The 13,557-nt window shown below is 35.3% G+C and overlaps 1 protein-coding gene across 1 annotated transcript; it reads right to left on the reverse strand.

Moving 5' to 3' along the window:
- Positions 1 to 4,719: 4,719 nt before the first annotated feature.
- LOC111783810 (indole-3-acetic acid-amido synthetase GH3.6-like) lies at positions 4,720 to 7,008 on the reverse strand. Its single transcript, XM_023664650.1, has 3 exons — positions 6,622 to 7,008; positions 5,619 to 6,523; positions 4,720 to 5,450 (listed from the first exon to the last, which is right to left on the reverse strand). The coding sequence occupies exons 1-3, from the start codon at positions 6,936 to 6,938 to the stop codon at positions 4,858 to 4,860; spliced, it is 1,815 nt and encodes a 604-aa protein (XP_023520418.1). The 5' UTR covers positions 6,939 to 7,008; the 3' UTR covers positions 4,720 to 4,857.
- Between the last annotated feature and the right edge of the window lie 6,549 nt (positions 7,009 to 13,557).

Genomic DNA, 13,557 nt, shown 5'->3' on the forward strand with positions numbered 1-13,557 from the left:
TTTTTTTTTTTTTTTTTTTTTTTTTTTTTTTTTTTTTTTTTTTTTTTTTTTTTTTTTTTTTTTTTTTCGTTTTCTCGTTTTCATTTATTATATATATAATATTTTCTTTTTCTTTCTTTCTTTCCCGGGTCGTTACATGTGGTGTTATCAAGAAGAGAAGCACTATAAATAATAATAAATCAATGCTCATTTCTTTCTTTGTTTTCAATAAGTCAAGCGTGCATTACCCTGTAGTTAGGTTTAAGAGGTGCGTATACGAGTTGGCCTAGTAGATTCGTGCTCGCCTACGTGAACCGTGAGTAGAGAAATGTTATGAATCCAATCTAACCCAAAAATGAAAAATGAAGCTTAAGAAATAGTCATGAAATATAGGTTTTACTCTCAACTATGATGGTTTATAATTGCATTTTATAATTCATAGGTGGGCACTTATTAAGTATTTTTAAATACTCATGTTTAATATTTTTTAGTTGAAGGATTGGATGAGAATGAATGAAGAAATACTAAGTCGTTCCATATCGAATTAATTAGGAATTAAATATACTTATTTTATGGAATATACGTATCAATATTCATGGATCATACCTTTCATCTGACTAAGAGTTTACAGTGAGGGGAGAGATGAATGAGACGGAACAGGAAGAGAAAGTAGCTGAACGATTAAAGAGAGTTTACCGTCTTTGAATCAATGAAGGAGTTAGCAGTTTGACTGTGTTTGAAAGCCGAAACTCTTTAGTTATGAATGAGAGATTAAAGAGACAGAACTACTGCTCATGGCCAGGTGTGAATGACAATGTCAATTAAGGAGATTATGTAATCAAGTCGAAGTAGTTAAATTACTTAAATTGTGATAAAAGATGTCTTTTCATTTTTTAACAATTATTAAATTTGAAATGAATTTATGAATATTTAAGTTCTACGACATGTTTAAAGTAAATTCTTTTTAACGATATTGTAGTAACGTTATATATATATTGAATTATTATTAGATTTATTGATATATCTCAATTGAAAAGAGGTTTTTTTCTATATTAGGTCGATAATCTATATTCTATACCTATGAAAAATAAATGAGAAATTTCACGTGGATGGGTGGTTCCCTATTCTCGCCCTCGGACATCTTTATATATTCGTAGTTTTCTAATTCAAAAAATTATATTTTTAGATATAAACCTTAGTTGTCTAAACTTAGATCAAGTAGTATAAACATACTGCCCATAAAAAAAAAATGGAAGTTTAGGATTTAAGGTTTGTTGTTGTAGGGAATTGACAAAATGTGGGGTGTAAACAGGCCAACTGGGCCGGTTGACATGGGCACACCAAGTAGACCAATTTTGCGGGTGTGGTGGGCTCATTTGGATTACATTTAGAAACCCAAGGAGAGTTAAAGAGTGAAAGGTGTAGCTTGAATTTTGGCAGTGGAAGAGCAGAGCAGAGCAGAGCAGGGAAAGTAAAAGAAGGGCCAGCAAAATGATGCAAATTACAGAGTCAACTAAAAGAAACAGTAGCTGTCGCTGTAGCTGTCGCTGTAGCTGTCGGTGTCGCTGTCGCTTGGCAACCTCTGAGCCTCCCTCACCTTATCTTCTTCCCTCTCTTTTCTGGTCTTTGTCTGAAAGCAGAAGAAGAAGAAGAAGAAGAAGAAGAAGAAGAAGAAGAAGAAGATATTTGTGGTGTTGCCTTGGCCTCTGTTTTTGCAGACACATTATGTAAGGGAACACTATCTCATATTTAATATACTTGTTCTCTAACAAACCAACAACTTTTCTTTTCCCATTTTACTCCCATTTCTCTGCACCATTTCATCTTCTTCTTCCCAAACCCTACTTTTCTTTAACATGCCTTTCCCCCCGGTGGCCCGGTTTGAATTACAACATCAATGTTTTGGGCCTTACCCATTCCTCCGCCGTGGCCGCCGCACCCGCACCCGCACCCGCCGCCGTTCGTTGTCACTTGTACCCACTATTTCCATTCAATATTATGACTTTTTTTGTTTATTGTGTCCTCTCATAAGGAGCTGTGGCTGACCACTATAATTAATGAAGAGTGAAAATAACGTTTAACTGTCTGTCATTTTCTATTAATTTGGCAAATTTACATGCATTTAATCAATGTTGGAGGTTGATAATGGACAGAGTTACAATAGATTGATACATATTTTTTCTATGATGTAGACTCCATCACATACCCAACAACTAATTTAGTATGCAATTAAAGGAACTAAATTTGCTTTGTTAAAAGTATCTGTAATATGGTGTCTATTTAACTCATTAACCGTTCGTGTCCATAATCTGATGATATACATGTACGAGTCTTTATGGGCTTTGTCTTAATTCATGGAGTTGACATCGAGCTAGGGGAGTCAAGCCACTTTGAAACGACAAAGTTTTTTAAAAAAAAACGAGATTTCTAGCGAAGCGTCCAAAGTCCCTACCCTGCTCCAAGGGTGGTTCGTAACGCGGGGATTAGGTCTTCGCTTCTCACTGGTAACATAGGGGGTGTATGACCCGTCACTAAAATCATCTCTGCACCTGCTATGGCTAATATACCCCAAAATGTATTATAGAGAATATGTGACTAGTGGTCAATTCTTCGTACGTGAGTTATATGTAATCAATGTCATTATTGTTGCTTAATTGCTTTCGACTTATAACATTAGTTTCTTTAAAATTGTTTTAGATGTATTTCATCGCTCACATTTTTCGAAAACGTTTCTCTCAAACGTGACTCGAGCCTCGAGTATACGCAATATTGTCCACAAAATTCAAATTTCAAACAGTTGACTTGTTCGCTAGGTTAGGACAAATTCCACATAATCGTTGTTCCGCTGCCACAAGAGTGCGATTGTGACACCAGACACATGAGATATGTATATGAGCCCGCCTAGTGGATTTATGTGTGCGTGTGTGGGCCGTGTGTAGAGAAATATCACCCATCCAACTCTACCTAGACTAGAAGGAGACCAAGGGCGTACTATGACATTTGTAAAAAGATAGATCTCATCATGATTGTTTATGTATACATTTCCTAACCCAATAGTGTGATTACTTATTGAATATTTTTAAAAATGTCAAGCTACGTGCTACTCTTATTTTTCAAGTAAATGTAAAGCACCTCTACATGGATGGATGACTGCGTTGTTGTGATGGTCATAAAAGCTAAGTTAGGATAGAAGTATTCATCGCTTTCTTTTAATAGTCTATGCAGAGCATTCATGGTTGCATTCGAACTTATATTAATGTTTTCTTTTACTATATTGTTGACATTGTTATATTAAAGGTTTAATTAATCCAATCAAATAAATTACAACCATATGGAAATAGTAATAAATGAAAATAACAATAAATGGAAAAATACCCATGATAATCATGCACATATTAGATATTTGCCTTATAATAAAATATTAAATATAATATATATGGTAAACTATAATTTATTACTAAATATCTTTAACATAAGTCTATGACTTTGTTTTGATTTTTTTTTTTTTTAACGATTTCTCTGACCATATTAATCATATGGTGTATGTAGTAATGACCATATTAATTATATCATGTATGTAGTAATGTCTCTATCGTGCCAGAGAAATAGATGTGTTACACACTTAAACAATTATTGATTTAATATAAGTAATGTATATATAAAGAACAAATAGAAAAGAGGTTAAAATCCCAATTTGGGCATTTGGAGGCCACCCCACACCTTATATCAGCCTATGGGAAGCTTCCCAGTGAGAAGTGAATGAGAAGTGAGTGATGTGATTGGCCAACTTGTATCTGATTTGGCACAGACAATGGCTACCTTGAGCTCTAAAGTTCGAAATTTCCTTTAGAGTTATGGGGTCACGATCCCGTGCCATCTTCCATTATCTAAAGGTTAAAGATGATGACGAAGCCAGTTCAATTGAACCGATCANAATTTAAATTTTAGAAGGCTGGGGAATGGAGAGAGTCTCTTGGCAGTTGAAAAGTCTAAAGAACACTAAAAATGTGTTGTGTCATCTCTCTTCTAATTGTACACCATTTATTAATTTTAAACTTTTAACTCAACATTACAATCAATAAATAATTTAAATATTCATTAATTAAGTTCATCAAACTTAATTAATATTTTAGCAGATAATTAGGATAAATGGTTGAACATGAATACATTTATTTGTAATTGGTCAGTTTTAATAGAGGTATTCAATTATGGAGTTGGTACATTAATTAAACTTAAATTTGTAATTGATATCATGTGGGGAAGAATTGTTTAAAGGATATGATATCATGAATGTGCATGTAATAATGGATTACAAATAGACATATTCACAAAGCAAACCAATTAGGGTTAAATGGATTGTTAAAAAAACAAATACAAATTCTGAATGTGTTGTTATCAATGCATTGAAATGGGTTGGAATAATTTATTAATGCCATCAAAGGCCACTTGTTTGCTTTGGAGTTCGCAACAAAAACTAACCCATTCGCCCATCACACCACACACTCTTAGCTTAGGGAAAAAGATAGTATGCTTTTCATAAAGCCTTTATCTTTCTTGTTATCTTCAATTCTCACAAAAGCCCATGAGAGTTGTGTTGAGTGCGCAGAATTTCTGGGTGGAATATCATGAGTTCTTAACCCAAAATTCCCTCAAAAACATGATCATCATTGCAATGAACAACTGCCACCCAATCAGAGAGAGAGAGAGAGAGAGAGAGAGAGAGAGAGAGGGAGATTTTGATTTGAACAGAAAATTTGTTTTTCGATTCTTTTTTTACATTGGCTTACTCAGAAAAAGGATGATATGATCATTATTTTGTTTGCTTGCGAGAAAAAAAAAAAAAAAAGAAAAAAAAAAAAACCAAGAGCTTTTAATTAATCAATCCTGTTGGGACCATTGCTTATGACCAGCAACCCACTTGGGGCACTTAGGGCTGAAATAACAACCCACCACTCTGGAGTTCAATAGCTCAACAATGGGTTGAAACTTCACACACCTTGGGGTTTTGTACTGATTTATAGAAGCTCCCATGCTTATGGCATAATCCATGAGCTTGTCGAACGTTCCACTCTCCACCACCTTGATCTCTAGTGGTCCGATTGACTTATCGGCCACTCGCCCTTGTCGGTATACGCTGTTCAGTGACTCCTCGATCGTAAGACAACAATCTTCCAACACCGAGGGCGGTACCGGAGTTGTCGAGCCACCCTTCTGATTCAGCTCCCAATACAGCACGTAGTGCCCTGGAATTGTTGATGTGTTGGCATGGCTTGTGTACTCAGCCAATGTTGCCTCGAATGGCACCAAATGGTTCACTGAGTTTTTCACTGCGTTTTGTAGCTCCACTTCGTCTGTCTTGTCCGAATCAATGCTTAGAACCACGTTCTTCCTGCAAATGAAGTTGAACTGTGGAGCTTTGTTTTTGAATCCTGCCACTCTTAGGATATCGCCAACTCGATAACGATATAAGCCTGTTCAATTTCAAATCCCATGTCACATTTGTTAGAAATCACGACTCTCCACAATGGTATGATATTACTCTGCTTATAAATTCATAATCATTCTCTAAATCAGCCAATGTTAAAAAAAAAAAAAAAATGAAATAGGAAGAGAGAAAAATAATTAAATGGGTTAATTACCGGCGTAAGTAGTGACGACGAGTTCATATTCTTTGCCGAGTTCGACATCGGTGAGATCGACGAGTTGTTGATCGTCGAGAGATTCGTCGTTGTTGGAGGTTCTTTGGACAGGAAGGAACTCAAAGTAGGCCATGGAAGGGATGAGTGTATAAGCAACTTCACTTGGTTTACAAAGAGGGTTAAGATTGACGCCAAAATAGCACTCGGAAGAAGCATACATAGTGCACACCAAAGGCAGCCCATTGCTATAATAATCAAGCGTCCCAATGTACTGTGACATTGTGCCCGTAACAATCACATCCAAATATTTGGTGTTGGGCCACAGCCTTGTAATAATTCCCTTCCAATACCCTTTGCAGCATTGTTCGTGAATAAAATCAGCCAGCTCTGGATCAGGCCTACGCAGGACTAACATGACCGCATCGCGAACTGCCTGGTCCGTGATTTGGGAATTGAGCGTCCCGGTCCGAATGTCGTGGCAGAGAAGTTGCCAGTGCTTTTCAAGAAAGCGAATGGCACGGATGAAGCCAGAGGCGAAGACGGCGCCGACGCGGAGGACGTCGAGACGGTAGCAGAGGCCGCAGAGTAATTGAGCGTAGATGCTTTGGTAAGCGTCAGGGCAAAGAATGGCTTCGTTGGGGCTTGTGTAATTGGTGTAAGGATCATAAGGGCGGTTCTTAAAGTGGGAGCTTTTGTAGTAGCTGGTTAAAACAGGGCGAGCGAGTAGGCCACCAGGGGTTCTGGCTTCCGCTTTGACGAATAAAAAGTACATTCCTTTACCCTTTTCCAAGCCCGGAACGAATTGGGTCATGATAGGCATCAACAAACTATACAAAAGTGAGCGTCTTTCGAGCTCCTCTTCGATGGTGGGCATCAGCTTCCTCTCGCCGCCGGAAGTGCCAGAGCTGCAAAATCAAAATCAAAATCAAAATCAAAACCAAAACCAAAACGTGAGACCCATTATGAGATTGAGTGGATATTTGAGAAGAAGAGAGGTATGGACCTTGTTAAGAACTCAGAGATGGGGGAGGAGCATAGAATAGGGGAGGTGTCGCCATTAGCGATGCGAGAGATGAAGGGTTGGATGTGGTCGTAAGAGACAAGGGGGATGGAGGATTTGAAGGTGTCGGGGGAAGGGCGGCCGTGGAGGGAGAGATACTCGGAGGTGGCATTGCGGGAGAGGATTTGGGAGAGGACTTGGCGTTGGACAAGGTCGGCGTTGGTGGTGACATCTTCAATGAATTGGAGAATGGCGTTGTTTTTTTGAACAAGGTTGTAATTGGGGCTTACAGAGGTTGGTGTTTTGGGGGCTTCAGGCATTTTGGTTTGGGAATGAATGAATGAATGAATGTATGAATGAATTTGAGTGGAATTTGTTAGAGAGGGGTTGTGGTGTGCGTGTTGGGGGATAAACAATGGAACAAATATCCATATTTATAGACCAACACAAAGGGCAGCTGCGAGTTAGAAACCAAACAAGCATTACATGAGGGGCACATTTGTAAATCCATCTTTCTTTTCTTTTCTGTTCTATTTCTTTCAAATTCAATTATTCATGTCATACACGTAACGTATTACTAATAACTATCTAAATATATTTTTTTGGTGAGAGTAAAAAAGAAAAAAAGAAAAAGAAAATCAAACCGGCAGTATCCGGTAAACACGCGGTGATTGTACTGGTTACATGCGTGCTTGTAACGCGGTGTCGTAGGAAATACCGGCAGCGATTTCATTATTTGTGTTTAACGCTAGCGTTTCTCTGTGTTTTCCCGTTAGCCGGTAACTTAAATGAGGTTCTTTATTTAAATGAATAAAATGGAGAATGCGAAATATCGCGAGATTTGGAGTCAATGAAACGGGACAAAATGTAGAAGAATGGAGGAGAGAGAATAATAGTATGCGTTGTTGTGTACGGTAGTTAACTGGGGAGTTCCTTGTTGAAGTATCTATGTGGGACCACCCAGCTGGCTACCTAACTTCTAACGTTGACACGTGCACGATTTTTTTAAAACGCCAAGACTGTGACTTCACGGTTCCCCCGCCTCCACTCAACTAAATCGTCCCATTTCCTCGCTAATACATCGCCTCTTCTTAAGCTCTTCCCCGAATTAACGCCAATCATTCATTTTGGCTCTTTTTTTTTTCTTTTCTTTTTTTATATTTTATTTTCTTAATTAAAATTCTTATTTATTAATTAAGAAAATTAAAAAATCAAATTTTTTTTTTTTTTTTTTTTTTTTTTTATCATGGATTTATCTTCTGTGAATTAAATCGTTACGATTAGGTTTGTTATTGGTTCTAGAAGGTCCGGTACTGAAGCTTCTAGAACTCAAAAATAAATGTAATGATTCTTCTAGAAATATCATTTATTTCTCTGTTTTTTTTTCCTTAAAAATGATTTAATACATTGTTGTAGATGGTTCTAGAAGTGTAGGAAATGGAAGCTTATTGATGCCTTATCTAGTTTATTTTATGTGTTCATGTTACATAGATGAAGTTGCTTCAATTAATTGTTTTAATTTGGTGTAAATTGTATATTTATATACTATATACTATGTAAGACCCAAAAAAAAAAAAAAAAAAAGGTCATTATTATATCTTAAACGTGAAATTTATCTTAACTTTCTTACATTTAATACGGAATTTACTTTAATTGAAATGTTATTATAAATGCAACATCAATTTACCATTTATCCCCTCGTGAATAAACAAATACAAGAGAAAGAAAGAAAAAACAATTATGAACTAAACACCCTATACTAACCTATGATTAATTAATGCGATTACAATTCAACTTATACATGAATGAAAATGAAATTCAATCTATAATAACTATTACTACGAACAGAAAACAACTATCCTATGCATGTGCCACGGTCACAAGATGTGCAATGCTGCCGTTGGTCTCACATGGGCGCCTTGCCTTTATTTGAAAATGTAGTAGCATGAGAGCCTTTATCTGAAAATGTAGTAGCACGAGAGTCTTTATTTGAAAAATGTAGTAGCACGAGCCTTGAGTATTTCTAGAATACTCAGTAAGTGACCCCCTATCAGGGTTATGCAACAAGAACATGCAATATGCTATGATGGGACCTATTATATCAGTCTATTTTTCCTACGACACTTATTCTAATTGAGCAGCTTGGATGTGTACCATATACTCTACATAGCCCATACGTGCGAGTATGGACTCACCAGTCAGTTCGCACACCGCTAGCCCCTTTTCTTGTCGGGCGAGCCTTCTTTAGTAGCTCAACTTTTGCCGAACACCCATTAGAATTAGTAATCGTCACGGCAGCATTATGTAAAACATAACGATACTTCGCCTGCCTAATGGATGTACGCGTCCATACCCTCGTGATGGAATAGGGGTATCTCCTAATGCATGAACACACATAATGCATGGGGTCCCAACATTTTTCCGTTTTCAACATTATTGAATAGAACCCCACTATCATTTTTCATGCATATCATATTGTTTTTCATTTTTCCAGTCTTCACATCATACATAACTCTAATGGGTTATATTTCATGTCATACATATTATGCTGTTTACATACAATTTAAAAAACACAGCAAATCATCTAGAGATCACATAAACATTCTAAGCACAACACATCACATCACATTATATCGCACAACACATTACATCACATTATATCGCACATCAAGTCATTTCAGCACAACACATTACATCACATTATATCTCACATCAAGTCATTTCAGAAACGACCTACATTCACCTTGCAAACTTTTACGTATTAAATCGTAACAGTCTAACATACAATTAATGACATGTGGAGATCCACGGGCACGTGCCAACACATAACACACAATTGCATAACCTACGACGGTAGAACCATTTACTTGGTAGGCCATTTACTTGGTAGGCCTTAGCCGAAGTACTCCCTAAAATATATATACGTAATGATATGAATTCAACTGCTGACCCTTTGCATGTACCCGAAGGACCGATTACAAGAAGCAAGGTTAAGAAGATTCAAGAGGCCTATACATTGCATCTTCAAAAGGTAGCTAGTGTACAAGTTGAAACAAAGGCTTTTGATCCAAAAAATCTTTATAGCATTAGCATATCGAATCAAGAAGATAATGGAGTGGCTGATATTGGAAAATAATTAGAAGACTTGCCTTTGGTAGTGGAATTACCCATTAAAACAATTTATCCATTTGTATTTAATAGCATTTATTAGTGATTTATGGTTGGTGGCTGAACTTTATTATGTTAGGGTTACCTTTTGTACCTATTTAAAGGCTTGTAATATTCATTGTTTGGGGATGAATTGTTGAATACAGACAAAACCTTTGTGTTTTCTTGATACCTTTTTGGTGTTATTCCTTTTCAAACCTTGCTTTAGTTTTGATGTTTAAACCGATTCATTGAATTAGTTTTGATCAAGCTAATTCTGGAGTGAATTGTCTTGGTATCTAAGAGTGACCATCATAGATTCCAAGTTCGATCTAAGAGTCATTCATCTTCTAACCAGCTCTTGGTTGGAATCAATCCGTTAAGTTAGCTTTCTCTGTGAACATTTTGCAAAGATTCTAAAAGGACCTCTGGCTTTGCAAATTTCAGCATTGTAGGCGCTTATCACGTAAGCTCCTAGCTTCTCGTATACGTCTTACGCTTTCATTGGTGGTTGGTTCCGCTTCCGCTGGTGGTTGGTTCCTATTGAGATCGAAAAAGGTTTTCGGTTCGCGATGTTGGGCATGAAAGAAAAATTGTAAAAAATGGAAATGGAATTGGAATTGGGACGATAGATTTTAAAGTGGAAGAGGGATATAAAGAGTAGTGGATTGTATGAGGATGAAAGGTACACTATTTATATATATTTTTCTTTTCTATTTTTTATCAGAAGTGTAAAAATTCATTTGTCTCAAAATTAATTATGCAAAAGTACACCACTCATTTATTATTATTATTATTACTATTTTTTTTTTAATCCTTACATATATAGTATAACCACCTTTGAATATTTTTCACGAAGAATTAATTACAATTAAATAATAACAAATCTCATCATTATAGAACAAAAAGTTTTTTACTTTTTTAACTTACATATAAAATGTACACTCAATTCAACCATCAAAATTTAACTCATTTTACGTGTTAGTATCAAATTGAAACGTGGTAAAGACAAAAAATTGAAATTAAAAATTTAGGGTTAGTTTTCGACTATGAACATATTTGAGTTCAGTTTAGTTTGACTAAATGAAAATTTTGTTATTTTTGTTGATTCATGAGTTTCTTAGAACTAGATAACTAATTATAAGATTGATTGGTAAAAAGTTGATGAGAGAGAAATTTAAAATAAAATTATACTTTTAGAAAAAACATAGGTGGAAGACAAAAAGGTTGGATAATTATTATTCGTGATTCCTAACGGAAAACTACCATCAATGACTAATTTAGCTCATGACAGGTTTTATATTTTGGGGTGAAAGATATTTTATGCATCATAGGACATGCAAACAAAAATGCTTCATTTTGGAAATGTCGGCTACTTCCGATTTCCATTCCTTAAAATACATCATTTACCCACCATTCCATTTAAATAGTTCCAAATTTTATCAAGTTACTTCTCCATTTTGATCAGTACGAGCTCGTATTTTATGATTTATGACATTTATATTTACCATGTTGTTATGCGAGCCCTTTCCCTTCGTGGCATTCAGCAACACATTAGGAAATGTTAGCCCAACGAGCCAAGTCCAAGGAGTACGTGAGCTCGCTTGGTAGACTCACGTTCGTGTGCATGGGTCATGTGTAGAGAATTACTACGTATCCAACCTTGTTCGGACTAGAAAGCTTCCTAAAACCATGCCATGATGCTTCTAAATGATAAATCTCATCATATTGCATATGCTCGCATATCCCAACTTCAACAATGAGGTTACTTACTGAGTATTTCTTAAAATTCTCAAGCAACATGTACTTTGATTTTTCAAGTAAAAACAAGGCACCTCTATGCCGATGACAATGTCGTAATAAAAGTCATGGAAATAGTGTTAGGATAGTCACATTTATGTTTATTTTGTATCACTTAAGTTAGATCATGATACTGTTTTATTCTTTTCTTTGTTTTATTTAAATTTCATGTTATTTATTATTTGTTGTTTTATTTTAAAGCTTTTATTACTAACGTTTAAGTTCATAACATCATTTTTCAAAAATTTTAAATGAATGTTTATACACTTAACAATCATGTCATACACGGTAGAAAAATAGAGTCATTATAAATACTATTTATACTATTTGATCCAGGTGTAAATATAAAAAATAGAGTCATTCTTTTAATAAATGTCACGTTTGGTCCGTAGGGCCGTTTTTTTTTCTTTTTTTCCTTTTAAAAATTATGAAAACGACAAAATTTTAAGATATAACAAATCAATAAATAATTACAAATAATAATCATATAATAAACCAATAATTCAATAAATAGTAAATAATAAAAATAATTTTGGCTTGGTTCATGCACATAGTACAAATTGAAACGAATGTACTTCATTTAGGTTGAGTGCTTAAAATATCTAGTTTAAATTTAATTTCTTTCTAACTATAACCAACAATTTCATTATTAATACATGTTTATAGCATAACCTAATCAATTCTTACACGATACTAAAATTAGAAATTTGTATTCAACACTCCATGTCTAAAATTCAGATTAAAGTGTGGGACATAGTGACTTTACTTACTTTTCTCGCTTCTAAGAGTGAAAAGTATCTCCACATAGCAATACAGGTCTTTTTAGCATGATTTATTCTCACTCACATACTTTTTAAGAAAATTCCCAGAGGACTACACGATGTAGAATTACTCAAAGCAAAATACACTAACTTTGGTACTTTAGGATTTACATTATTAATATACTCTTTCCCGCTGTTTTACCCTTAAATTGCTTTCATTTGAATGTGGTATCAGTTCCTTCATGTACCTTTCCTTCGATAGTGAAATTTGGGTTTTTAATTATATTGATTCGAAGGAAAAAGAGATGATAAAGAAAGAAATTTGGATATTATTCCATTTGGAGTCAACCAAAGCATGTTGGTGAGCAGCTAAAAAGAAAGCAATATTTGCATGCCAAATGTTTCTTTACCTAATTTTCTTTCTCTAATGAAGAAACCACTTTAAATTCTCTAAAGACTCTCAAATTTCTCAAGTCAATGTTAGGCAATGCCAAAGAAATTACAAAACAGCACCGAAAGTTGTTAATCCACCAAAACTTCCTAACTCGTAAGACAAAATATACATACATATATTTCTCAAGCTCCATCAATTTAAGTGGATGAGCACAAAGTTTAGCCCCTAATGAGTTGTTGTGCCATGTGTCGCTGCCCTGCCAATTTGGCCACTTGAGTTTGTTGGGGTTTGGAATGACAAAGATGGGACTATTTGTCCCTTTTGAAGCACAGTGAAAGTAGAAATAAGAAAAATAAAAGTGGCGTAATGAGAGGGCAAAAAAACAAAGGTAATGGGATGGCTCACACCCAAGTGGGAGCTTTGTGCTTGGGGTTGGCCCAGGGTTTTGGGGAATGTTGGCTCTTACACATAGAGAGGAGGATTTGCTATAGAGATTGGTGAGTTCGTGGGAGACACATATAGTAACGCAAATCTTTCACTCGTAAATTCAAAATAATATTATTATTATTATGGTTTAAGATCTCGAGGGAGATGGGAATGCTTTAATGAATTATTATTTGTTAAAAATCCACCCATGTTCACTTCAAACACTAAATTATGTTTTAATTTTCGTGATTGGATTAGTTTGGATATTAATCACACCAAATGTGCATGAGTAGAGAGGTGAGTGTTGGGGAAGTAATGTTTCTTATTTGTTTATTTATTTGGTTACAAAAATGGTTGTGGTAAAGCAAGTGGAGATTCAATACTTAATCACAAAATGATTTAGCTAAGTAA

The sequence above is a fragment of the Cucurbita pepo genome, unplaced genomic scaffold (genome assembly GCF_002806865.2).
Source record: "Cucurbita pepo subsp. pepo cultivar mu-cu-16 unplaced genomic scaffold, ASM280686v2 Cp4.1_scaffold000102, whole genome shotgun sequence".
Taxonomy (NCBI): Eukaryota; Viridiplantae; Streptophyta; class Magnoliopsida; order Cucurbitales; family Cucurbitaceae; genus Cucurbita; species Cucurbita pepo.

Coding starts and splice junctions, on each gene's coding strand:
- LOC111783810 (XM_023664650.1), bottom strand. CDS start 6,938: ATGCCTGAAGCCCCCAAAACACCAACCTCTGTAAGCCCCAATTACAAC. Junction 6,524..6,621: donor ATCTCTGAGTTCTTAACAAG/GTCCATACCTCT, acceptor TTGATTTTGCAG/CTCTGGCACTTCCGGCGGCG. Junction 5,451..5,618: donor CGTCGTCACTACTTACGCCG/GTAATTAACCCA, acceptor GAAATTGAACAG/GCTTATATCGTTATCGAGTT.